The sequence below is a fragment of the Zalophus californianus genome, chromosome 7 (genome assembly GCF_009762305.2).
Source record: "Zalophus californianus isolate mZalCal1 chromosome 7, mZalCal1.pri.v2, whole genome shotgun sequence".
Lineage (NCBI taxonomy): Eukaryota > Metazoa > Chordata > Mammalia > Carnivora > Otariidae > Zalophus > Zalophus californianus.
The window spans coordinates 45,857,693-45,885,057 of record NC_045601.1 but is presented as its reverse complement, the minus strand read 5'-3'; the positions used below and the strand labels follow the sequence as shown (position 1 = coordinate 45,885,057).

The 27,365-nt window shown below is 42.2% G+C and overlaps 1 protein-coding gene and 1 pseudogene across 6 annotated transcripts in view; one reads left to right on the top strand and one right to left on the bottom strand.

Moving 5' to 3' along the window:
- The window catches only part of DSE (dermatan sulfate epimerase), a 150,137-nt gene extending 143,783 nt beyond the window's left edge, over window positions 1-6,354 (top strand). For 5 of the 6 annotated variants that reach the window (XM_027602513.1, XM_027602512.2, XM_027602510.1 and 2 more), the window contains exons 5-6: window positions 1,424-1,631; window positions 3,687-6,354. In XM_027602513.1, coding sequence (XP_027458314.1) covers window positions 1,424-1,631; window positions 3,687-5,445 — 1,967 coding nt within the window. In that variant the 3' untranslated portion in view covers window positions 5,446-6,354. The remainder of the gene's footprint in view (window positions 1-1,423; window positions 1,632-3,686) is intronic. The other variant, XM_035728558.1, reaches the window with a different exon arrangement.
- A 10,205-nt stretch (window positions 6,355-16,559) lies between these two features.
- On the bottom strand, window positions 16,560-26,593 carry LOC113927872 (annotated as a pseudogene).
- Between the last annotated feature and the right edge of the window lie 772 nt (window positions 26,594-27,365).

Here is a 27,365-nt window from a genome sequence, read left to right as displayed (position 1 = left end):
GAATTAACTTTCAGAACCCTATTGTTTTATTGCTTATTCTTAGATATGCAGGAGAGGCCTGTTTTTAGTTACCTTGATAAACAAAGGCCATCTGAGGCCAGGGACCTTGACGAGGACTCAGTGCTTTGTAATTTGATCTGAGATCTAACAGACAGCCACATCACTGCTGTGAGCTGTGTCTGTGACTGCATCCTAAACTGGGAAAGACAGGATGAACATCTCTAAGAGGAGGAGTCATGCATTTATGTCAATTAATCCAGCAAACCATTATTGAACATCTATGTGCCAGGCACTTTACCAGGCAGGGTATTCAAAGAGAAATAAAACACATCAGCTTTCAGGGAATTCGCAGATTAATAGAAGATTCAGGAAATCACATTTTATCATAAGATTTACTTGGAATAGCATTTACTAAACTGGTAGAAGCAAAAACATTAGCTGTAAATTATGTAAATATGGTCATGATATCATTTTAGAAGGGATTATGTGTTAAAAGTCAATCTGTTCTTGACAACCTTTTTTTCCCCCCCCCCTCCACAATGGCTGTTCTAGTAATGATTATTCCTGTCTGGCTCAGAGTTGTCTCCCATTCTTTTTCAAGAACACCTGGAGCATATCCAGTCTTACCTGCTTTTGTTCTGCTGACCTATTCCAGTATGCTCTTTGCATTTTCTCTCTTTAACTTCCAGCAGTACATATTAGCAGGATCTTCTGTGGGAATTACGTTTTCTTCCTGTATGGGGGCGCCTGGGTGGCTCAGTCGGTTAAACAGCTGCCTTCAGCTCAGGTCATGATCCCAGGGTCCTGGCATCGGCATCGGGCTCTCTGCTCAGCGGGAAGCCTGCTTCTCCCTCCCCCTCTGCCTGCCGCTCCCCCTGCTTGTGCTTGCTCTGTGTCAAACAAATAAAATCTTAAAAAAAAAATTTTCTTCCTATAGAAATGCAGTGTCTCCCTTAAGCCTTAGAAGTTCCACTTTATTATGCCAAATTGCAGCACCTTATGTCTTCCTGTTGGTGTAGAATATGGGACGAGTTGGTAAGAGATCTAGTGCTCAGTCCAAGTTCGGGAGCTCCCCGTGTTCCGGAGGAGAGCCTGTGTGTCTCTGTAGATAGGATGACACCTAACATGGGCGCTGGGAAATGCGGCAGGTGGGCAGTGTTCAAGAGCATTAAGAAGTGTGGCACTTCCATTACCAGTGATAGGTTGCCACATAACAAATACAAACTTGCACACTTGTGGAAGACCTTCAGAGGTCTCATTAACTGGTCTGGGGTGAAGCGTGGACATCGTGCTTTTGGTTTTTTTTAATCCAAGGTACACAATCGATTCTAATTTGCAACCAGGATTGGAAATCGTTGTTTAGGTCTTTATAGGAGCATGCCGTTTTAAATGTATCTTCATTCTGTCAAACTTCTTTCCCCAGGGTTTCAAAGAACCGTGGCTATTGCAGACTCAAATTACAACTGGTTTTATGGTCCAGAAAGCCAATTAGTGTTCCTGGATAAATTTGTCATGCGTAACGGCAGTGGTAACTGGCTCGCTGACCAGATCAGGAGGAACCGGGTGACTGAAGGTCCGGGGACACCGTCCAAAGGGCAGCGCTGGTGTACTCTTCACACGGAATTTCTCTGGTAGGACATGTTGGGCTGCCTTTAAAAGGAATTGTACCCAGGGCTAAGTGTGCTAGATTTCTGCATTTAAACAGAAAAACTACAGAAAGCACTTTGTAACCCCTTCTCCATATGCCGGCTCAGCTTCGGTTCCTGTTGCAGCGTTGGAGGCTCTGCTAGAAACATTTCCTTCCATGGAAGATCTCATTACTGCTGGCAGTTTTTGGTTTTCTTGTGTTAGAGATGTCCTGGGCTCACACTGTTAAGTAGATGGGCATGTTTTGATTTATATCATTTTTGAAATCATATAAAGAGAAAACCACAAAATTTAGACTGGGTTACTGTGACAATCACAGCAAAGAAAGAAATAAAGGTAGGAAAATGTTTTAGTAAATGGAGCATTATAATCTTCTAATAGCAAAGCTGTTACTGAATTTCCAAAACTGTTTAGAAGTGTTTGACAGTATTTGACAGTTTCACTTTGATAATAAAAGAACCATGTAATTTTTTCTGCCTTAATCTTTTAAGCCCAGAAAGAGAAGCCAGGTCTCCTTTTTAAAGTACTGCCAAGAATATTGTTGGCATCCAATAAATTAAAATAAAAATTACAGGGAACTGGTTGATCATTAATCCTTGATGTCTTTTCAAGCTATTGAAATGGGTATTCAATTCCAAAATAAGCTTCTGTGGTTTGATTTTCTTCTCTTCATTATTTTTTTTTTTTTAGTTTAAACAAGTAAGAGGGGAAAAATATATTAATAAAGTTATAACTGGTGGTAATTTAACCAGCATTTTAAAAAACTGTTGTCACAGATGAAGTAGATATATTAATATGTAACCATTCCTGTTTTAGGGGTGTGAAGTAATTATTTAGTAGTGATTTCACTTATCCTAAATAAACAACCAGGATGGTTCTATAAAGCTGACTGTAGGAGTCAGATTGATGCTAAGTCTAACTCGGTTCAAAATCTGCCACTTATAGGAATATGCAGACCAAAATCAGAGAAGTATGGCCAATTCATCTTGTGTCTGGATTTGTTAAGTCACAGTAATTAAGCCAACATTATTAACTAGACCTAAGTAGAGACACAGTTTCTGATGGCCTAAAACTCTAGAACAACAGACGAAACAGCCAAAATCCAACACCAGTAAGATTAACCATAGGTGATCGATTCGTTTTAGAGAGCTAATAGTATAGGCCTGCTTTACTTCCCTTGAGCAGGAAATCATCTAAACCTGTCAGAAATGTTATCTCAGATCATCAAAAGCAAATAATCATGTTTATGATTACTTCGGGGGCCCTCTCTGATTCAGAAACCTGTGTTCCTAATCACTGTGGAAGTTTAATGTTAATTATTGTACCGATTTGATAATAAACATTTGTCATAAATGAAAATGAGAGGCCATTTTTTGTCCAAAATCCATGATATCATCTGCAGAGCAAAACAAAACCCATGGCTCTTGGTAGGCAGTGGTAGCCACAGTTATAAATATTCCAGTATTAATAGTTTCTTGAATTTCATCCACTTATATTCTTAGATATGATATTGGCAGTAAATTTTATCTAATACGTGAAGTTTGACTCTTACTAAAATTTATTTTTTTTAGAGGGTGAAAAGTACTCTAACAAACTTTCAATAATATTGGTTGTCGCAGAACAATACTTGTTTACAACTGGAGGCTTGTTAAGAAGTCTAGATCCTAACATGGGGTTCTCTAGAATAGGAGCCCCTGGACCAGAAGTTTGCAAATGTAATTCTGTGAGCCCCGGTGGTTCGGAGGGCAGCTCTGAAATCATTCAATGAAGAAGGTCCACGTAGCGATAAGCAGGCTCAAACCCAAGGATCACAGGTTATGAAGATAGACTCGTCTCCCCTTCACTAAGGGTGTTCCCCTGTGCAAACTCATCCATGGGTGTTTCCAGAAGTGCCCCTCCTCCGGAACACACTGCCGGCACTCTGGGTAGTATGTGTGCTGGTTCCTGCAGCCACATTACAAAGAACCCATCACAGTTCCGATGGGTTATTTTAACTTCCACCAGAAAACCATTTAATTTTGAACAATTCATCCTTTCAGGTATGACGCCAGCTTGAAATCTGTTCCTCCCCCAGATTTTGGCACCCCCACGTTGCATTATTTTGAAGACTGGGGTGTTGTGACTTACGGAAGTGCACTGCCCGCAGAAATCAATAGATCTTTTCTTTCCTTCAAGTCGGGAAAACTCGGGGGCCGTGCAATATATGACATTGTGCACAGAAACAAATACAAAGAGTGGATCAAAGGATGGAGGAATTTTAATGCAGGGCATGAACATCCTGATCAAAACTCATTTACTTTTGCTCCCAATGGTGTGCCTTTCATTACGGAGGCTCTCTATGGGCCAAAGTACACCTTCTTCAACAACGTTTTGATGTTCTCGCCAGCTGTGTCCAAGAGCTGCTTTTCTCCCTGGGAGGGTCAGGTCACGGAAGACTGCTCTTCAAAATGGTCTAAGTACAAGCAGGACCTGGCAGCCAGCTGTCAGGGGAGAGTGGTTGCAGCAGAGGAGAAAAACGGAGTGGTTTTCATCCGAGGAGAAGGGGTGGGAGCTTATAACCCCCGGCTGGATCTCAAGAACGTTCAGAGGAATCTGATCCTCCTGCACCCCCAGCTGCTGCTCCTCGTGGACCAGATCCACCTGGGAGAGGAGAGCCCGCTGGAGAGCGCAGCAAGCTTCTTCCACAACGTGGACGTTCCCTTCGAGGAAACAGTGGTAGATGGGGTCCACGGGGCTTTCATCCGGCAGCGGGACGGTCTCTACAAAATGTACTGGATGGACGATACCGGCTACAGTGAGAAAGCAACCTTTGCTTCCGCGACGTACCCTCGGGGCTACCCCTACAACGGGACGAACTACGTGAACGTCACTGTGCACCTGCGGAGCCCCATCACCAGGACAGCTTACCTCTTCATAGGGCCGTCTGTCGACGTCCAGAGCTTCAGCATCCACGGAGACTCGCAGCACCTGGGCGTGTTCATCGCCACCAGCCAGCATGCCTACGCCGCTTACCTTTGGAGCGGAGAGAACACGGCGCAGCCAGCCTTTGCACAGGTCATTGCCGATCGGCGGAGGATCCTGTTCGACCAGAGCTCGGCCATCAAGAGCACCTCGGTGCCGGAGGTGAAGGACTACGCCGCTGTGGTGGACCAGAACCTGCAGCGTTTCAAGCCAGTGTTCCAGCAGCTGGAGAAGCAGATCCTGTCCCGGGTCCGGAACACAGCTAGCTTTAGGAAGACCGCTGAGCGCCTGCTGAGATTTTCAGATAAGAGGCAGACGGAGGAGGCCATCGATAGGATTTTTGCCATATCACAGCAGCAGCAACAGCAAAGCAAGTCAAAGAGAAACCGGAGGGTAGGCAAACGCTATAAATTTGTGGACGCCGTCCCCGATATTTTTGCACAGATCGAAGTCAATGAAAAAAAGATTCGACAGAAGGCTCAGATTTTGGCACAGAAAGAACTGCCCATCGATGAAGATGAAGAAATGAAAGACCTTTTAGATTTTGCAGATGTGACGTATGAGAAACACAAAAACGGTGGCTCCCTGAAAGGCCGGTTTGGACAGGCCCGGATGATGACAACAACTCGCAGCCGGGCCCCGTCACTGTCGTCCTCCTATACCAGACTGTTCCTGATCCTGAACATTGCTATTTTCTTTGTCATGTTGGCAATGCAACTGACTTATTTCCAGAGGGCCCAGAGCCTGCATGGCCAAAGATGTCTTTATGCAGTCCTTCTAGTAGATAGCTGTATTTTATTGTGGTTGTACTCTTCTTGTTCCCAATCACAGTGTTAGCATTAAAGCTATCCATTGTTTGATCGTTTTGTGGTCACAAGAGTCTATGCAAAAAAACCCCACAAAAACCAAAAACAAAACTTGCCCCAGTTTGTTATTGGTCTTTTTATCTAAGATTCCTTTTAACAAATTAAGGGGAACATATTTTCACACAAGAAGGCAGGGATATGGAGAAATCAGAATTGGAAAGGCAAAGATTTATCAGAGGAATAAGAGTGGCTTGGTTGTCCCGTGGTGTTTCTGGAAGTATTTGGCTTGGCTAATTTAGCAGTCCATATAATATTACCCTTAGAAGAAACAGCAAGTCTGGTTTTAAGAAAAAGATTTAGATAGATTTGGGTTTTATTAATATTAATTTAATGCTATTAGCAATTTCCAGATACTATTTTATGGAAAAGACTGAAGTACGCGATTCTGAGAAAAATCAGAAAATTTTTTTTCATATAGTCATGTTGAAAAATAAGTATTATTAAGTCCTGGTATGGTGGTGTTAACTTCCTTGGAGAGTAGTTCATTAGTTAAATGAAAGCAGGATCTCCATATTGGATTCCTGTTCAGACAGCACAAGAAAATGATGGCAGACGATCATTAAAAATTTAAAATATGTTTTCAGTAGAAAAACACGTATCAGTGAATGAGTATTTCCTTGACGATGTTGGTCTCTGCACACACATAATGCCTCCATTGGTTGTTCAATCAATAAGACAATTACAAGTAACTTAATTTTCTCTTTTCCTTATATGGAAAACTGTTGTAGACCCAGTGGCTCAACTTCAAAATAAAATACTTTATATCCCAAATGTTGATTTCAATACCAAAGAAGATGGGGAAACTAAAATTTGGGTATGATTCTTATGTTTTTTAATAGAAAACTTCAAGTTTATTTTGCTAAATAAACATTATAATTATGATTTATCTATAGTGTCTTCCTTCTTTGTTCCATTACATTAAACACGTATGCAACAACTTTGAAATCTTTGAAGAGAAGTCTATTTGGACATGCATTAATTAAATTTATAAAGTAGTATTTGAATCAAAAGAAGTAATTTCTCTCCTTATTTATCTTTTTGTGACCTAGACATATTTTAAAACATTAAAAACAAAACCCAACTTCTAATATTTAAGTAATTAAAAACAAAATCACCATAGTTACTGTCAAGTTCTCTAGTGACAACAGGAGCAGAGAGTGCTGGGAACATGTCGCACAGGTTAGATTTCAGCCTAAGAAAGTGATCTACTTACAGGGAACTTAAGAGTAATTACCTTACATTCTACATAGATGAGTCTTGCAGATTTCTTTCTTGAAAACAGAAAATCTACTTGGCTCAGAGTTTACAGTAAGGACGCATTCACTGATCTGTAGGTCTGAAGTCATAATAGCAATCTTTTCTTTTTCCTTGTCCTTTCTGCTCATGGAAATACCAGTGTGGAACAGAAAACAGGGATATGGAGAAACACCTTTTTGCAGTTCTAATTCTGAACCTTCTTACATAAAGAAAACACAAGTTTTGACTTCACTCATTACACTTGGCACCTAGAAGATGACTTCTGAGGAAGTAGTTTTTCTTCTTTCATGGAGGACGTCTCTAGGGAGGATGTCATTACACACTGTTTAAAAGAATAATGTTTTCAAAAGAATAATGCTTCCGTTTGTCCTGCATGGATGCTGTTACTGGGATTTAAACTTGCTTTATGTGACAGATTCTCCATTTACTTAACCTCATTCAACATTCCTCTCTTCTCTTTCTCATTCCGAGGGATGAATTGTCTGAAATGATCAAAAGCAAATTTTGAAAAAAAGGGAAAATTGCTCTGAGGCTACCAAGCGAACCTGATCTCAGATCCAAAAACTCAAGGCCTACTATCTAATACGGATAAAAAGTGCAGGCGAGTGCCAAATCCAACTTTCCTTTTGTTTTCATTAGGTCAGGGCAGATGGTAAATTAGTCATCATAGCGTGCTCCAGTTGAAGACATTAGTTCGTTCTTTAAGTAATTTTTAAAAATATGGTAATCATGCATCTTTGAAACAAAATTGATTAAATAGGTTTTTTTCCTTCTAATTGGACCTCATATTTCACTTAAAAAGAAATTTCCACAGGCAGTGACTTAAGTGGTTAAGTAAAAAAAAAAAATGCTGAAAGGAATCACAGCTCTTTATGACGAGACATGTTTTATATCAGGGCTAGTGCATATTTGAATAAAACTAAGGAACTCTTTGTATCTCCCAGAAAACCGAGCAATGTTGTCTCCCTTGTAAACTGCGTAATCAATTATGGAATCTGTTTCAGCACTGCTGCCTAAGAAAGGAGTGTTTCAAGTTCACTGAATAATACGTAAGCTGTTGTTCAGGGGATTGGCAGGACTCTTAGTCCTAGCCTTAAAGAAAATTTGGGAGTTATTAGCATACAGAGCTTGTCTGTGCAGTGGAAGGGGCGTATTCCCTGGCTGGTAACTGATCAGCTTATAACCAGCCATGATGATGGATGAGACATATCATCTGCAGTGAACACTCTTTTGAGATCATTGTTAGAACTGTGGATAAAGTCAGGTGGAAGACCTTATTCTGGGACTGTTTTAATAATTAAAATTTGTTGTATCACCTAGGATATTAATTCTTCCACAAATATTTTAGTCATGATTTTAAAGAAGTAGCAAATATTCTAAGTTTAATAGTTTTATTAGAATGTTATGCCCACTGAATGATTTTTAAAAGAAAAATTTACATTATGATTTATTGTTTTAAAAAAATTGTTGATGGTTCATAAACCACCCACAAAGGAGTTCAAGATTTTGCCGCAAATTTTTCAGAGAAAGCAAGTTGTGAAATGTTGTATTTGTAAGTTAAAAAGTAAATTTGTGTTTTTCCTTAGAAATATAAAACAAGATTAAAATGGATATGATCATGGGTAGAAGGGCCATATAATTTATCATCTAAACTAGGCACTTTTAAGAGTTGAAGGTGGAGCAAACAACAGAAATAAACCAAGACTGTTCTGGAAACACTGGGACATATGGTCATCTATGCCACAGATTTTTTTTTAAGATTTTATTTATTTGAGAGAGAGAGAAAGAATAAGCAGGGGGAGGGGCAGAGGGAGAGGGAGAAGCAGGCTCCCTGCTCAGCAGGGAGCCCGTTGTGGGGCTCGATCCCAGGACCCTGGGATCATGACCTGAGCCGAAGGCAGATGCTCAACCAGCTGAGCCACCCAGCGCCCTATGCCATAGATTATTAATTCAGTAAATAAAAGGGGTTAAGGTGGTGCGTGTGAAGGTCTAACTTGAACTTTAGTGCTAAAAAAGGAACTTGAGATGATCTGATGGAGTTTCCAAAATCTGCAAGGGGGGAAACAGGCTCCAGCAAGGGGGGACTTTCCTCTCTCCCACTTCCTGTCCGTGCTTATTCCTGTGCTCATTTCGTTTCATTTCATTTCTTTTTTTTTTTAAGATTTTTTTTAATTTATTTTTTGACAGAGAGACAGCAAGAGAGGGAACACAAGCAGGGGGAGTGGCAGAGGGAGAAGCAGGCTTCCCGCCGAGCAGGGAGCCTGATGTGGGGCTCGATCCCAGGACCCTGGGATCATGACCTGAGCCGAAGGCAGACGCTTAACGACTGAGCCACCCAGGCGCCCCTCATTTCATTTGTTGGCAAGGCCCCTCGGCGAGATTCTCCGGTCTTTAGGTCCATGTTGAGAAGAGGTCAGTTTCTGCAGCTTATTTAGCTCACTGGCAAAGATAACATACTTCCCCAGCAGTGTTTCGGCTAGATATCTGCTTTATGCTATAACGCCAATCAGCTACTGACATTCCTCAGGAAATGACTGAGAAATCATGCAATCCACTACATAGTCTAAATATTTAATTTTTCGTCATTCTATTAAGGTCCAAGTTGCATGAGGACTTTCTTACTCTTGGCTGTATAGTTTCCCTCTCTTTGTTTAGGGAGTCCTTTTTGGTTTTGGATTTTTTCCCTAAATTATAAACATACATGATCGAAAAAGTAAAATAGTACTAAAAGGCTTATATTTGGGGGGCACCTGGGTGGCTCAGTTAAGCGTCTGCCTTCGGCTCAAGTCATGATTCCAGGGTCCTGGGATCGAGCCCCTTGTCTGACCTCCTGCTCAGCGGGAGGCCTGCTTCTCCCTCTCTCACTCCCCCTGCTATGTTCCCTCTCTCGCTGTCTCTCTCTGTCAAATAAATAAATAAAATCTTTTTTTAAAAAAAGTCTTGTATTTTTAAACATTTCCTGCCCGCTCCTTTCTCACTCTAGATTCGTGCTTTCCAGAAGTAACCAATTTTTGATTGCCTTAGCTCTTATGTCCATGATGTCCTTGTTTATGGTAAGGTCTAAAACTTCCTACCAGGGAAGAAGAGCATTTAGCCCTCTTGTCCATTTCCCCTCCCTTCACACCTGTTTCATTTACCCCTAACCTTCCTACACACAGCTACCATAGTTTTGGTTACGTCAGTATTTGGTATTTACATGCTATAACTGTGGTAAACAGGACTCGTGGGTTAGCCGTGTAGAGTACTGTCTTACCTCCTTTCGTGCAGAACTTTGGTTTCCCCAAAGCTAATGACTATTTCTTTTGTTCATTTGCTTGGTTGTCAAGCAATTTCATTGTATCCCCAAACTTTTCCAATATGCGTGGGAATCTTTTTTTTTTAAAAGATTTTATTCATTTAATTGACAGAGAGATAGTAAGAGAGGGAACACAAGCAGGGGGAGTGGGAGAGGGAGAAGCAGACTCCCCACTGAGCAGGGAGCCCGATGTGGGACTCGATCCCAGGACCCTGGGATCATGACCTGAGCCAAAGGCAGACGCTTAACGACTGAGCCACCCAGGCACCCCTATGCGTGGGAATCTGCTAACTCTGTTCAATCACCACTATGTAATCAGGCGGTTCTTTTTGTTCTTGGGGCCAGCCCTCAGATTTCCTTTCTCCAACATTCTGAGGATTTTCTATGCCTTTTGCTGGCTAAATCTTGTTTCCTGAACCCCATGCTTCCTTTTTCTTCATTGATATCTCATTTTGGTGGAGCATATCCTCCCTAAAATTTCTTTCATTTCTTTCTCTTTCTTTCTTTCTTTCTTTCTACACAGAGAGAGAGAGAGAACAAGCAGGGGAGTGGCAGGCAGAGGGAGAGGGAGAAGCTGGCTCCCCGCTGAGCAGAGAGCTGGATGCAGGACTTGATCCCAGGACCCTGAGATCATGACCTGAGCCGAAGGCAGACGCCCAACTGACTGAGCCACCCAGGCGCCCCCTCCCTGAGATTTCTGAGAAAGAACGAATGAACAGTAAATATCTTACCCCTTTGCATGTCTGGGAAAACTGTTTCTTCTTTCACTTGATCCATCACTTAACCAACAAATGTAGGTTGGAGATACCTTTTCCTCAGAATTGTGAAGCCATGGCTCCATGACTTCCCAAATGTTACTGCGTTTTCTCCTGGACAGAGCAATTGTAACGGAGAAAGTCTTCATTCTCTTCCCTGGTGACGTCAGTGGAGGGAGGCTGCAGAGGGAGGTACTTAAAAGGCCTAACTGCACGTGTTCTCAGAGTCGCAGAGGAAGGGAGCTAGAGGTCTCCCTCATCCTCTGATTAAGTACAGCATCCACTCTCAGCAGTGCTGTCTTTAGTCCAGAGTCCCTCTTCTCAGTCTCTCCAGGGAGTCAAAGCCTCATCTCCTGCTGGGGTCCAAGAATGCTCTGCCTGCCGTTAGCCCACTTTCCACTTCCAGCTGTGTGCCGCCCCGCCGCCAATTCCTGAGCCTTGTTGCAGTTCCGTAGAGCAAACCGGCTTGTTTCTGTTGATGCCAACCCTATTCTCTTGCTGGCTTGGATTTCAGCCTCCTCTTTAGGTACCATTCATCCATCTTTTTTCAGTATGTGTTTGGTGTGTTTCAGGAATCCGGAGGCCAGTGTGGCTGGAGCAGAGCGGGAGAGGGGAGGATGGTGGGAAGCGAGGTCTGATGGTACATGCCCTCGTAGGTTGTAGCAAAGACTTGGATTTCGAGGTGAGAAGTCAGCCGCAAGAATGGAGTTACAGATAACTGAGATGTGGCCAGCATTAGGAGGAATAAGTAGGGGGAGGTGAGTCCAGGAGCTTGTATATTTTCTAAACACCCGACTGGTCCTAGAATCCAGGAACGGGCTCTGGCTGAAGATATAGTTGTTGGTGCCTTCTTAAAGGTTAAATGGAAAATCCCTAGCTGTGTAAGGGGAGACATGTATTCTGGGTAAATGGAACGGCAGGAAGAAACAGAAGTATGAAAAACCAAGTCTCGTTCAAGAATGCACCCAGATTGGTGTGGTTGGCTCAGAGGGCATGAAGTGGGGAGTAGTTGAAGATGAGACTGGAATGGAAAGCCAGGAGAATATTAAAGGGGACTTTGTATGACATGTTAAGGAATTTGGACTTTATTCTGCAGTGAGGGCTCCTCAGCCTTTTTCATGCTTCAGCATAACAGGGAGACAAGCAAAGCACTTCGCTGAGCCAACATGGCAGTGATTTTCACCAGGTGGGGTGTGTCGATGGGATGGCTAAAAGGACTTGAAAGAGGGGAGGTGATGATGTTGCACACCTGTGTGTGTGTGTGAGGTTTTGAAAAATCCTTGAGGTGATGTTGATATGCCCCCCATTTCCCATACATTCACTCTAGAGGGAGGTTTCCCTCTAGTTGGAAATCACTGCAGGCAGTGCAGAGCCACTAAAGGATTTTCTTTTTAAATAATCAGATTTGCATTTTACTTATTTTATTCCTTAAAATTTACTTATTTGACAGAGAGAGAGTGAGAGAGCACAAGCTGGGGGAGCAGCAGAAGGAGAGGGAGAAGCAGGCTCCCTACTGAGCAGGGAGCCCGATGCGGGACTCGATCCCAGGGCCCTGAGATCGTGACCTGAGCCAAACGCAGATGCTTAACCAACTGAGCCACCCAGGAGCCCCCAGATTTGCATTTTAAAAAAACAACTTCAGCTTCAACATAGAGGATGGACCCAATGGAGAAGAGATAGGAAGCTATTTCCATAGTCTGTCTCCTTCCATAGGTAGGAGATAATCAGATCCAAAACTAAATCTAGAGAGAGAATGTTTAAGGCCCGGCTTACAGGCCAAACATGTGACCAAAGGGATGTATATTTTGTGGAAGTATATAGATCAAAAGTATATAGATCAAAAGGAAGTATATAGATCAAAAGGGGCCCTCAGGATGTATGTGACTCCGAATCTCATTTACTGTAGAAGAGCACAGGTGCTTGCCACGCCTCAGCCCCAATCCCCCTGACTTGTCCCTTAATAAACTTTGGAAATTGTCCAAGTCTTCCTGCCATTTTTATTTTCAGCCTGCCTGTTTCAGGGACTCCACATAGATTGTTGTGGCTGGAGTAGAGGGTATATAATGGAGGGTGGTGGAAAACAAGACTAAAAGGTAGACAGTGTGGTAGAGGGGACACCCCCTTTTTCCCCTTAGTTTTTTAATTTAATTAAAAAAAATTAGTGCCAATGGTATGGGTATCTTGATTAACTCAGGCAGTTGAAGTACCTTCTAAATGGGAAAAGTAAAGGTGCTCCTTGCTCCTTCTGCTGCCTCCAGAAGTTAGTTATAGGGCAATCTTTGTTGTGGAAGGATCATATGATTTTAGTGGGGGGGTCCCAAAGGAAATGTTAATGATTTGGGATGGGGCTTTGAGGCTTTGATTTAAGGGGGATTTTCTTAAGGTAAGAGCTTCTAAAAACATTTCAGTTAGCTTGCATTTTCCAAATTAAACAATGAGAAGTGATTTTAGTATGTATTTGGGAATTATTTTCTGAACAAAAGAAGTTCCCAGTGGTTTAGGCACCTTCCTTTTCTTTCAAAGAAAGTATAATAACAGGAACTACTTTTCTCTGTGAAAGGAACATCTTGTCAGTCTTCTCTACTTTTCACTTTTCAGCCCCTGTTGTTTACCACTTTTTAATTTTGTCCAGGATAAGAGACAGCCAGTAAAATAAAAGAATTTTATTGCTTTCCTATGCAGATAATCTTGATTTCTTAGTTCCTTCGCCCCACACTCTTAAGGAATCTGTTTTTAATGACAGAAGGATGGATCCTTGCCATTTATTAGAGTTCTGAGGAGAATTCTTGGAATTCTCAGTTCCTGATACGAAAAGGACTGAGGAAAGAAAAACATCTTTTGAAAGATGAACTCACAGAACTTTTCATCAAAGTTGAAATATAAATTGCAATAACAACTCAAAACAATACTGTTATTAAATACTGCCCTTGGATAGCTCACAGTTAGAAGACATAAAGAGAACATAAAAATCACTACTCTGATTTCCCCACTAGACTACACTCCTTGAGGGTAGGGATTGGGTTTCCTGCTCATTTTCTGTACATGAGTCTTGCACAGTGCCTGGCACATACATAGTATTCAAAAAACACTTGACGAGGGGCGCCTGGGTGGCTCAGTTGGTTAAGCCTGCCTTGGGCTCGGGTCATGATCCCAGGATCCTGGGATCCAGCCTCGCATCCAGCTTCTTGCTCAATAGGGAGCCCGTTTCTCCCTCTGCCTGCCACTCCCCCTGCTTGTGCGCTCTCACTCTCTCTAGCGGACAAATAAATAAAAAAATCTTTTTAAAAAGACGACAACAACAACACTTGATGAGCTGACTGAGTACATGAATGGAGCCCAGACTACCGTGGTCTCAGAAGACCTTAAAACAGAGAGCTCCAGCCGGTTCAGTGAGCTTATGTTAGGAACCTCCCACAGAGCTGTGAACTTTGGCCCTGAGAGATGCTCCAACTAGATCCTAGAGCTGTTTCAACATTGCCATCTCCAGGGGCGCCTGGGTGGCTCAGTCGTTAGGCGTCTGCCTTCGGCTCAGGTCAGCATCCCAGGACCCTGGGATGGAGCCCAGGGTCCTGGGATCGAGCCCCGCATCCAGCTCTCTGCTCAGCAGGAAGCCTGCTTCTCCCTCTCCCACTCCCCCTGCTTGTGTTCCCTCTCTCGCTGTGTCTCTCTCTGTCAAATAAATAAAAATCTTTAAAACAAAACAAAACAAAACATCGCCATCTCTGGGTGGTGGTTCGAAAATTCAACCTCCAGGACAAGGCGCGCGCGAGACAGATGTTAACACCGTCCACAGGAAGCTGCTATATGGCTGTTATACATGTGGTGGCCCCGAGTGGCCTAGAAAGCCCAGATGCCACAGCACAACTTAAAATAACACACCATTTGTGTGGGATGTTGTAAACCACCAGGCATCAACAGACTGTTGCTAAGCTCCGGTAATTGGTCGTGAGAATGCCTTCGGAGTTCACGACATTGTGCAATTCCAGCAAGCGAGGCGAGCAGGGGACAACGCGGTGCGGGTGCAGGGGACGGGGGCAGGCAGCGTGGCGGGGGAGGCGAGTCAGTCGCTGCCTTTGCAGCCCCAGCTCCGCACGCGCCGAGTCTCACCGGGACACCGAGGAGTGCATCCACCTTCCGGATAAGTTACTACATGTTTTCTCTACTTCCAAATAGCGTTTCTGTGTTGCTCCGTGGATGTTTTAAAAGTCTGACAGATGGGGGCACCTGGGTGGCTCAGTCGGTTAAGCGGTTCCCTTCGGCTCTGGTCATGGTCCCGGGGTCCTGAGATCGAGCCCCGCATTGGGCTCCATGCTCAGCGGGAAGCCTGCGTCTCCCTCTCCCACTCCCTCTACCTGTGTTCCCTCTCTCCTGTCTCTCTCTCTGTCAAGTAAATAAAATCTAAAAAAAAAAGAAAAAGTCTTATAGATGATGAGAGGACCTTTGTGAATTCACTGCTTAGGCGAGGTCATTTTTGATTAAAAAAAAAATTTGGATGTCAGGGGAAGAAATAGGGAATGAAAGAGTATTTAATAATTCTGCAAACGGAGTTGTGTTTTTAGAATAGGATATAAAGAGCCCACATCCGAGGCTTATTTTAAAAAATGTACAATAATCCATTAAAATACTGCCCTGTCCATGTTTATGCCATGATGATGTTAAAGCATACTGGCTAGCAGTGATAATAACAGCCCTCTTACTGAGGTCCGGAGAGCAACAATTTTGCACACATCTGCACACTGATTCAGTAAGGATGTAAGGAAGATACAAGCTACAGCCCCATCTTATAAATTAGGAAGCTAGGCTCAGAGAGGTTAAGAAATGGGTCTAGAGATGCCCAGCAATTATTATGGGCTACTTCATGAAGCTCAAAATACAACAACGTTTTAATATTTGCTTTTGATTATTTGAAATGTTCAAAATGCCACATTATAATAATTTAAACTATTGAGTGATGAACATAATCATGTCGAAACTCTTAAAGTCTCGCAACAATTTTTCCTTTAGTCTTGTGACACTGAAAAGAGCAAGCAAAAATTTTTTTTGTCAAAGTAGACTTTAAAAAATAAGACTAAAAGACATCCCCGTATTTTATTTATTTTTTTGAAGCAATGGCTCTTTATTTTCCTGTGGACAGTTCAAAGGAGGTTTAATATATATATGTGTGTATATATGTGTGTGTGTATGTGTGTGTATATGTGTGTGTATGTGTGGATATATGTGGTGTATGTATGTATATATGCGTGTATATATATGTGTGTATATATATGTATGCGTGTGTGTATATATGTGTGTATGTGTGTATATGTGTGTGTATGTGTATATGTGTGTGTATGTATGTGTGTATATGTGTGTGTATATATATGTGTGTGTGTGTGTATAGACAGATATATAAAGAGATGCACACACACAAAAAAAGAGAAAATCTTGGGTTTAAAGGAAACCTAAGTGTCACTAGGAACCTGATTGAAGGATTCACACTTTTAGAAGGGAAATACAGTGCAGATTTCTCCAGAGAGCAGTTTTTGTTTTTTTTATTTTTTATTTTTTTTAAAGATTTTATTTATTTATTTGAGAGAGAGAATGAGAGAGAGAGAGAGAGAGAGCACATGAAAGGGGGGAGGGTCAGAGGGAGAAGCAGACTCCCCGCAGAGCAGGGAGCCCGATGCGGGACTCGATCCTGGGACTCCAGGATCACGACCTGAGCTGAAGGCAGTCGCCCAAGCAACTGAGCCACCCAGGCGCCCCAGAGAGCAGTTTTTAAAGAATTTGGGGGGGGTTACCTTTTAAAGGTAGCTTGTGGGGCTTATTTCCCAGGCTTAAATTAATTTAGGGGAGGTGTCAGTCACAGTGCTAAGTTTAGGGTGATGGGACAGTAGTCACTGCCCAGGGCCTTGGAATGGATCTTGCTGTCCCACAGTGCAAGATAAGAGAGAGTAATCACGGCGCCAACCAACATTTTTGGATTGAGCATTCATCACATAGGCCCAAAAGGTATAGGCGTAGGCCATGTTGGGGTAGAGGGCCCGAAAACTGTCAGCCAGTGGCATAGCCTTAGCAATTCCCCAAAGCCTTGACGCCTTTGTTGAGTGAAGCCAGCGTTCTTTTTGTTTCCCGTGGGGTAGAGAAGGTGGATTTCTTCATGAGCCACATTGAGGCCCCCACATAGCACAAGGGGCTTGCGAGAAACCAAGCCCTTCAGGAACTAGCAAAAGGCTTCATCCCAGCGCTTCCAGGACTCCAGGTGCGTCAGACCTCCACCTGCTTTGGGTACATAGGCTGTTCCCAAAACAAATGTGTCAAATTCAGCCATAGTCACTCGGCCTTCCTGATCATGTTCCTCGTCACCAATGCCATAGGAGGCTTTGAGTGGGCACTGGTGGGGGAGCAGTCCCACACCCTTGTACCCTTCCTTGGCTGAAGGTGCTCACCAGTACTGATGGGATAGTTCAGGCAGCTCTTGAAGTTCAGCTGATAGTTCTCTGAACAGTTGGTCTCTCTGAGGCACAGGATATCTGGGGGGCTTCTTCCTATACCTTTCTTCTTAATACAGGCTTGAAGCTCATCCACATTCCAGGAGCAGCTCTGGAGTGTGGCCGATTTACCACTGAGTGAGGTTTTCTGATCTGGGGGTGAGGGGGTCCTCAGACAGAACTGGTGCCTCTCCTGCTGCCTCTTTTTCATTTTTCTTTGCTCCAGCCTTACTCTTCTTGGCGTCCGGCTCAATCTTGGGCTCTTCCCTGTCTTCTGCCACAGCCCCCTTTTCCCCACGCTTTTCCCACTGTAACGAATGCCCTTCTGAACATGTACCATGTCGCCCACTGAAGCCGTATTTTTACTATGTTACCTGCTTGGGTCCCAGCCTGCCTCCTCCTCTAAAAGACATCCCCAAATATTAGAAATTACAACTACTTGGGCGCCTGGGTGGCTCAGTTGGTTAAGCGACTGCCTTCGGCTCAGGTCATGATCCTGGATGGAGTCCCTGGATCGAGTCCCGCATCGGGCTCCCTGCTCGGCAGGGAGTCTGCTTCTCCCTCTGACCCTCCCCCCATCTCATGTGCTTTCTCTCTCATTCTCTCTCTCTCTCAAATAAATAAATAAAATCTTTAAAAAAAAAAAAATAGAAATTACAACTACTTGTCATAGTTAAGATCCCACAGCATGGCTTACAGAGAGCATAAGAAATACCATCAGTGCAAAATCAGACTTTTGCGTTTTGTTTCTGGTCTCATCTTACAGCCAAACTGTGAGTCACTTTGACTCTTATGAAGTAGAAATGCTTCATAAACATAAAAGCAAATTATTTACTAATTTCTTAATATTCATCTCCTAACTTAGTGTTATTATCTGGAATTTGCTCTTATTCATAAATGTTTGTGGTTTTTCAGGTGGTTGACATGAATGAAGTCATTGTGAAACCTATAATGCTTTCAATTGGCTGGCTATTACTTTATATAAAATAAGCCTACTTTATCACTCTCTCCAAAAGAAGACAACGGTTCATCTGAAATAATTATTCCTGGGTGTGGAGATATAAAAGAGGCTAGAAAATATTTCACGATCAATGCATCTTTCAGACAGCCAATCACTTGTCACTCACACTGCTTTTTAAGCCCCAGCATTCTATGGAATGAACAATGGAACTGTTGTTTTGTTTTGTTTTGTCTTCCAGTTTGGAGGATTTAAACAATGATTTGTTTTTCACTTTTGATTAAATTTTGTCACTTTTGGATTGAATGTTTATATTTTTGGAGATCACGCCTGTTTCCTTCTAGAATTAGAATTGTGTATTACAGAATGATAGAGTTGAAAGGGACCCTGAAGTTGATCTAGCCCAATTCTCTCGTTTCCCAGTTGAGGAAACACCTCACTTCTTCACTGTGGGGCAGATGAAGCCATCACCAAAATCAGCGTTGCCAGCTTTGACATTTCCACTGCAAGCTGGACCAACCCTGGGTTGGGGAATAAACAAACAGGGGCAGAAACAAGTTTATGATGCCATCAATCCAGCTGTTGGATTGTTTTTCCTCCAAATAATTTCAAGTAAGTTGCAGACTAAAATTCTTGAACTATATTCGTTTATTTCACTGAATAAAGATGGCTGATAATTTGTTTACTAAACTTTCTTTGGTTCTCCGTTAGATGATCAAGTCAAGGGTTAACACCCATAGAGCACAATAGCCTATTACGGCAGTGAATTAGCGCCCTCTAGCACATTTGAGTCACTACTGCTAAAAAAAAAATCTATAAAATATAACTGTGAAACCACGCAGTGTTCTTTACACGATCTTACTTTAATTCTCACAAGAATTGAATGGCATCCATTGAGACATCTGTGTAAGGACAGAAAGCTAATATGCAATATGGTGAGGGCTACTTCGGGAGTGAGAAGAGCTGTGGACGGGGAATGACTGACTTTATTGAGTGACACAGTGATGAATAGGAAGAGGTCCTGGCCCTCTGGAAGCTCCCCGATTAGTAGGAGAGACAGAATTCCTGAAAGGAATGTTGCAACAGGCAACTTAAGAACTACTGCAGAGTTATTATCTTTTTTAATAGTGTGGGAACAAGGAAACAGAACCACTAACTCTGCTTGGGGGTTGTGAGGATAGCTTCAATGAAGAGATGACATTGGATGAAAAATTAAAGGAGGAGAGTAGTTTGCCGGGTGAAGAACAGAGAAACGTCATTCAAAGCAGCAGTAGAAGCAAGTGAAAAGGCACACCACTGAAGAACACTCTGATACATAAGTATGGGTAATGTAGGAGGTCAGTGCTGTTGGAAACCGGGGTGCATGGGATGCAGTGCACAGAGGTGGCTGGAGCAGGACTGGGAAAAGCTTCTATGTCCACAAAGGGAATGTGGAACTTGTCCTCTTGACAATGGGCGTATTGGGGGTTTTCAACTGGAAAATAGTGTAATTAGATTTCTTTCTTTTTCTGCCTTACAAGTTAAGAAATATAACCCACGGTCAGAAAACTACTAAAACAAACATGCTGTATAAAGCATAGTTATAAAGCAAACACTTGTATACCCCGCACCCTGGTATAGAAATATAACATTGTGAACACCCACCCCTTCTTTCTACCCCAGTTGTAATCCCATCCAAGCCCCAAAGACAATAACCACTGTTTTCGTGACTCTTCATCACTACTTTGCTTTTCTTTACTGTTTCATCACTTGTATATACTTCCTCAGAAAATAACATTTTGTTTTAACTGCTTGTGAAGTTTTTATAAATGGAATTACACTTAAAATTTTCTTTGTGTTTGATTTTTACAGCTCCACATAATGTTTGTAACATTCGTCCTTGTTGGTTGTTGCTGTCGCTGCCATTTATTTATTTAAACTTGCTGAACAGCATTCTCCTGTCTGAATATTTTGCAATTTCTCCTGTATGATGCTGTCAGATATTTGTTCTTTGACTTTTTAAAACCAGTTCTTGCCCGACACACATACTATTGCTATGAGCTTTTGTACTTTGTATCCTACTCACAGGGGCAGAACAGTTTCTCCAGCCTACTTAGATTTCTTCCGGGAAGTTAACTCTGATAGGACTGTGTGGCATCCACCAGAGGGGAGTGAGGTGATAATGGTCTGGTCCACTTTCAGTGAGGGTGGAGAAGAGTTCCGATCTGAGGGATGGCCCTGAGGCAGCATGGAGCTGCGCAGGACATGGAGTGGCACATGCAGGTGACCCTGAGTTTTCTAGCTTAAAAGACTGATATCCTTACATGACAGAAAAATTCTGGAGGAGAAGTAAGTTTTAGGGGGGGAAATGAGTTCTATTGTGGGTTTGAGGTGACTGCTGGACAGATAAGCAGAAATGTCTGCTAGGCAATCAGAAAGGCCTATTGAGAACTTAGGAGGGGAGGGGCTGGAGGTGAAGATGTGGAAATGGTAACATACAGTTGGTTGTTAGACACGCAAAAAGAGAATAACAGTCATTGACAGCCCTTTCTGACAGGCACTATTCTAAGAATGTTACATGTATCTCAAGAAACACAAGCGTTGGGGCGGATATGGAGAAAAAGGAACCCTGGTGCACTGCTGGTGGGAAAGCAAACTGGTGCAGCCACTGTGGAAAACAGTACGGAGGGTCCTCAAAGAGTTAAAAAATAGAGCTACCTTATGACCCAGGAACCACACTACTAAGCATTTACCCAAAAAATATGCAAACGCTAATTTGAAAGGATACATGCACCCCTATGTTTGTTGAAGCATTATTCACTATAGCCAAACTATGGAAGCAGCCCAAGTATCCACTGATGGATGAGTGGATGAAGAAGAGGTTGTATATATACATGATGGAATATGATTCAGCCATAAAAAAGAATGAAATCTTGTCATTTGCAACGACATGGCTGGAGTTAGACAGTATAATGCTAAGCAAAATCAGCCAGAGAAAGACAAACACCATATGATCTCACTCATACGTGAAATTTAAGAAACAAAACAAATGAACAAAGGAAAAAAAGAGAGAGAGACAAACCAAGAAACAAACTCTTAACTATAGAGAACAAACTGAGGCTTAGCAGAGGGGAGGTGAGTGGTGGGATGGGGGAAATATCTGATGGGGATTAAGAGTGCACTGATGAGCACCAAGCAATGTATAGAATTATTGAATCACTATATTGTATGCCTGAAACTAATAGAACACTGTTTGCTAACCCTACTGGAATTAAAAAAAAAACTTAATAAAATAGAAAAAAGAATGTTACATCTATCAACTCATCTAATCTTCACAACAACCCAAGGAGTCATAGAATACTATTATTTTCATTTTACAGATGAAAGAACCGAGGCACAGAGAGGTCAAAAGCTTGCCCAAGGTCACACATCTAGCTAGTGGTGGCTCCAAGAGGAGATTATTCAGGTAGTGTATGTGGAAAGGATTGAATTTTAGTGAGTACCAAAATCAATGGTTGTGAGGAGGAGCCTGGCAAGGACACTTAGCTGAACAGTCGCCAAGTTAGGAGGAGAGCTAGAAGAGTGTCATTAATAGCCGAACTGAAGTTAACTGGATAAGTTACGTCAGGGGCCTGCCTGGCGGGGGTCAGGTGGAGTGCCAAAGTGGAGTCATAATAGCCAAGCTGGAGACTGCGTGTCAACAAAACCTATTCCTGCTTGGCTCATTGCTTCCAAGAAAGGAGATGAATCCTTTTTAGGGAATCTAATAATAAAATATAGAAAAATAGTTATTTACCTTTGGTTGAGGTCTACAGCTAAAGCAAAAAGAAAAGTCCCTCCCTTGAGAAATTCAGCTACGTATGGTAGGGGAAGATGGTAGAGAAATGCGGCTGGTAGTGGGGAAGGTGAGTGCTAGATACCAGACTGCTCTGCTGAGTAAACAAGCTGAGCTGGGCAGGAAGGAGGAAGTTGTGGGAGAGTCCCTACTCTGCCGGCACCTGCATCTCCGCCACCCCCCCACTGTGGCTTGGTCACTCTGATGCAAGTGAGTGGGGGTGGGTGTCCAGGTGGCCCTTCAGCTGTACCTGGAACCTGTCCCATGGCCTTATCCTCCCCATGGTGTTGTCCTCCTCCTCCCTGGATAGATTTACCTTCTGTTTGTCACAAGGTCGGCAATTCAAGATGCTCAGGTAGGCAGGATCTCTGTAGAAGGGTTCAAGTTCTTAGCTGAACAAAGTAGGCATGATGCTGACTCTGCAGTAGTTCATTTATTCATTCATTCATTCATTCATCCATTCATTCATTCATCCATTCATTGATTGGTTCACTCGTTACACCCACAGATATTTACTGAACACCTATAATGTCCTGGGCACTAGGCTAAGACCTGTGTAACCAAAAAGGGATTAAATCAAGCATGATCCTTGCCTTCATGAAACATATAATCTAGTTGGGGAGATGAAAAAATAGTAAGTAACAAATAAAAGTTTATAAAACTGTCATATGTAATTAGAAGACAAATAGGAGGCTACAAAAGATTAAGGGGTGGATGGGTGAATTTAGAAAAATTGATCAGACAGCACATGGTAGACTTCACATGCTCTTGCTTGTCCAGTTCTCTTTGCCTTTAATGCATAGGAGAGGACCATACTGCCCCTTTCCCTTGTAGTTTGGTGGAGGTTTTTGACTAGTTTGGACCAAATACTGGTATTTGATGCAGGACACTTCCATGATAAAAATAATTTCTCATCTTCCCCATTGTCTGCCCCATTTCTCCACTATCTCCCATACCCACACATAAGGGAATGAATTAAGGGAGGAGTTTTTCTTTCTACTTTAGTTATAGACAACAACAAAGAAGAAATAACTTTTTCTATGTTTTATTATTAGGTTTCTTAAGGAAGTTTCACTTCCTTTCCTAAAATATGTGGCCTTAGTTTAGCAGTCTCGTGGTGAGCAGCCTGGAAACTGATAATGGAGGATAGAGAGACCCAATTCTTATTTGGCTGCTGATAAAACTAACTCCTGCATTAATTTGGAAAGATTATATAGCTAAAGAAAATGTTTCCTGTGGTGTCCTGGCCCTGTTCCTCTACTGTACATTGCCTGTGGGGGACAGATTAATCTATTACTGTTAGTTCATGGTTCTGTAGCTCAAGATGGGCCACATGAAGACCTGATGTAGAGAGTGCCACACACTACCCAGACTCTGGACTGTGAGCTCCATGTTTGGACTTCTGGTTTGTTCCTTTTGGGAAGAAGGTTAGTGACTTCTGGAGTGGGAAGAAGAATGAAACAAAAGAGTGGCCTGTAGTAGAACTAATGATCATTCCTTTCCTTCTGGCAAATGGAAAATTTACATGTCCTTGTCCCCTTGCAGTAAGGTGGACCATGAGACTGTACTGAAGTATTTAATGGCCACTGGGAGACCACCTCCCCCATCCCGCCCGCCAGAGCTAGAGGAATCTCGCTGGAGCCTCTTTTATTAAGAGCACTAATCCCACTTATGAGGATTCCACCCTCAAGACATAAGCACCTCAGAATGGCCCCACTTACTAATACCATCATTTTGGGGGGGTTAGGTTTTCAACATACGAATTTTGGGGGGACATATTCTGACCATGGCACTGTCTGTAATGAACAGGAAGAAGGAACAGAAAGTGCCCTGGAGACAGGGTGTTACGGAATTATCCAAACCTTGCCAAGATGCAAATGTTGCCTAGGAGAAGAATGTAGACACAGAGATGATAATCTATATGTTCATCTTTGAAAAGCAATTTCTAAAGAGGGGAGAGTTACTTCCTAAAGGAGCAGAGTATTGAGCCCCCAGAGCTGGAGCAAGGAGAGTATGGGGTTCCTAAGAAGGCCAAGACCAACTGGAAGACAGTGGTGTCCCTCTGGCCTGGTTTTCTGGTTGCCCTGAAGACTATGTGTCAGTGCGTATAGATGAGAAACCATTTCAATTCAGTAGTGAACTCCCAAAGCACTTTCTAATATCTGCCCCAACTCATTCCTCCTATGGGAAGAAAATAATAACACTGTAAAGGCATTTCCTTTCTTTTCTTATTGTTCTTGCAACTTGATAATAGTCCCTCAGGAGAGGGATCCTGGGATAAATTGGAATTCTTTCTACTAGGAGTCACTTCCCCCCCTCCCCCAACACTCTGTTGCTCAGTCAGGAGCAGTTCCCAGCCTACATTAAACAATATCTAAACATTTTTATTTTTCTTTTATTTTTTAAAAAATATTTTATTTATTTGTCAAAGAGAGAGAGAGAGAGAGCACAAGCAGGGGGAGTGGCAGGCAGAGGGAGAAGCAGGCTCCCCGCTGAACAAGGAGCCCGATCTGGGACTCGATCTCAGAACCCCGAGCCAAAGGAAACTGCTTAACTGACTGAGCCACCCAGGTGTCCGGTGATACACTTAAACAATGTCTAAATTCATCAAATTCATTGGTTTTTTGGATTTCCCCCATACATTGATGGTTTTTAATGAAGCTAGACCAAAAGAGGTAACTCCTAGAAACTCAGGAAAAACTTGTCTGGATCAACATTTAAAAGAAGTGATGTTGTTTTCTAAACTGCTGGGAACTGAACTTCCTGCTGTCCTTCTTCGAAAGCCCCACAATCTAACTACTCACCCACCCACCTCCCTTCTTCTCCACCTGCCTTTCCTCTCTGCCTTGTTTCTATGCCAATAATGGGTACACAGAAGACCCTACAGAGCACAGTTGAAGCCTTCTCTGAAGGAGGCAGAGGGTCCTTCCACCTTGTTCCGCTCAGGACTTGGATAAATGCCACCCAATCCCACCTTTCCATTTGATCTTTTCCTCTTCTCCTCCTACTGCTTTTTGCCATCTTCCAGTTCTCAAACACTCAGTTTCTTTATCTTCTATATTCTTCAAACACAGTCAGTTTCTCACTAGGATTTATTACTCTTGGCAAGAAGAGGTGAATTGTTGGCATTTCAGGTTCAGGGAGCAACTCTTCATATAAGCTCTGTGTGCAGAGAAGGAAGGACAAAGAAGAGCCTGGGAAATCGCCTCTTCCCAGACTTCTTCCTCAGAGATTCTTCATTAGATCAAAACATTTCATGTATTTTTTAATTGTAGAAGGAACATAAGCATGTTTAAAAAAAAGACAAATACTAAAGAAAGGTGTGCAACAAGTCTCTCCCTGTATTCATTCACAACCCTCTCCCTTACTTCTCAGAGGTAAACATTTGACAGTATTTTTTAATCTTGTAGAGTATCATACACATCAGCAAGTGACATACATACATTTTCTTTTTCTTTTCTTTTCTTACACGAATGTATGGCATGCAGTATTTTTGTTTACCTTTTCCAATTAACATGTCAACTTTGTCTTTTCACCCACACCAGCACATACAGATCTACCTCAATCATATGCACCTATTTTGCATTCCATTGCATAGATGTGAATGTTTTAAATATGCAGCATATCTCATGTGATACATTCTTTTTTGTTTTATTTCATTTATTTATTTTTAAGTAATCTCTACACACACTGTGGGGCTCGAACTCACAACCCTGAGATCAAGAGTTGCATGCTCTACCAACTGAGCCAGCCAGGCACCCCTCATGTGACATATTCTTTTAGGGAAGATTTTCCACAACCTTTTAAGTTCTCCATTGAGTTAATGTGAATTTTTGAGAGATGGCAATAATGTCATTTATAATTTGAAGAAATCCAAATTTCCTCCTATTAAATTATTTTTTCTTTATTCTTGTCCTTTAATCTTATTTGTTATTTATTATTATCTTTGGAAATCCAAATTTTTGGTCATAGTTCACAAACTAGTAAACCAAATTTGACAGCAGGGGGACTGGCCTTGTGATGAAGAAAAGTATAAGTAAGTGGCCATTGACAATGAAGCTCTAGCATATATTAAAACCACCTGTGAAATAATTTGAGTCAATGGAAAAACATAATGTAATCTACCAAAATTCCTAATAGACATTTCGTTTGTTTGTTTGTTTGTTTGTTTGCAGTTTTATACCTTTATTTGACAATCAGCGATTAGTTCTCATCCACATTAACTGTAGATTTTTGAAAGTGGTGATAGGTACACAGGTAACCAACGAATAGAGCTTGTTTGGTGAATCTTCATCCTCCCATGTTTTCTGGACAACCACACACGGATGAATGTTCCTTATTCCTTTGACCCAGACAGCTTTGTTGAGCCTGGTGTCAATGTGTACATCTGGAGTTCCCACCTCCTTCATGGCAAATTTCTGGATCTCTTTGAGCTCCCGAAGGGCACACTTCTTGAAACCCACTCATAGATGCACTTGTGAATGTTGATGTGAATGTATTCTCTGGTCACTACCTCGTTGATGGCAGAATGACCCTTCTTCTTCTCACCACCCGTCTTTGTGGGAGCCATTCTGCTGGGTCCTGGTTGGAAAGGAAGATAGACTTGGGTTTTAAGAGCCATGGAAGGATGGACACCTGGGTGGCTCAGTCGGGTGAGCATCGACTCTTGATTTCGTCTTGGGTCATGATCTCAGGGTTGTGGGACTGAGCCCCATGTTGGGCTCCATGCTCAGCACAGAGTCTGCTTAAGATTCTCTCTCTCTCCCTCTGCAGCCCCACACCCCTTGCTTGCACTCTCTCTCTCTCAAAAAAAAAAGAAAAAAAAAAAGAACCATGGAAGGAAAACTAGAACCTTTATAGACTTATTGTGTCAGACGATGATGACAATGATGATGACAACAGTGATGACCGCAAATACTGGCCACATCTAGGTTCTTAGGGGTAAAATCATCATCCTTTGTAAAAAAAAAATTTTTTTTAGTGTGTGAATCAGTGAATATTTAAAATTTTATGATAGGTTTAGAAAATTCATGCCAAGAAAAGGGGAAAATAATGTGTAAAAAGATTACTTGAAATGTCATGGGATTGCCATTTAACAAATGACATTCCTGTGTCAGGGACAGGGTCTGATCTTTCCCTCCTTCTGCTTTATACTTCCATTGGAAGAATTTTTATAAGCATTCAAAAATCTTAAGATAAGAATGGGTTCAGATTTTCAAATACATACATAAACAATATATCCATACATAATAATGCACAGAAAGGTATTCTCTAAGATTAAGAGTGTTAGGTCTAAATTTACTTGTTATTTTTGGCATCTAAAGTTGTGTCTTGCACATGGT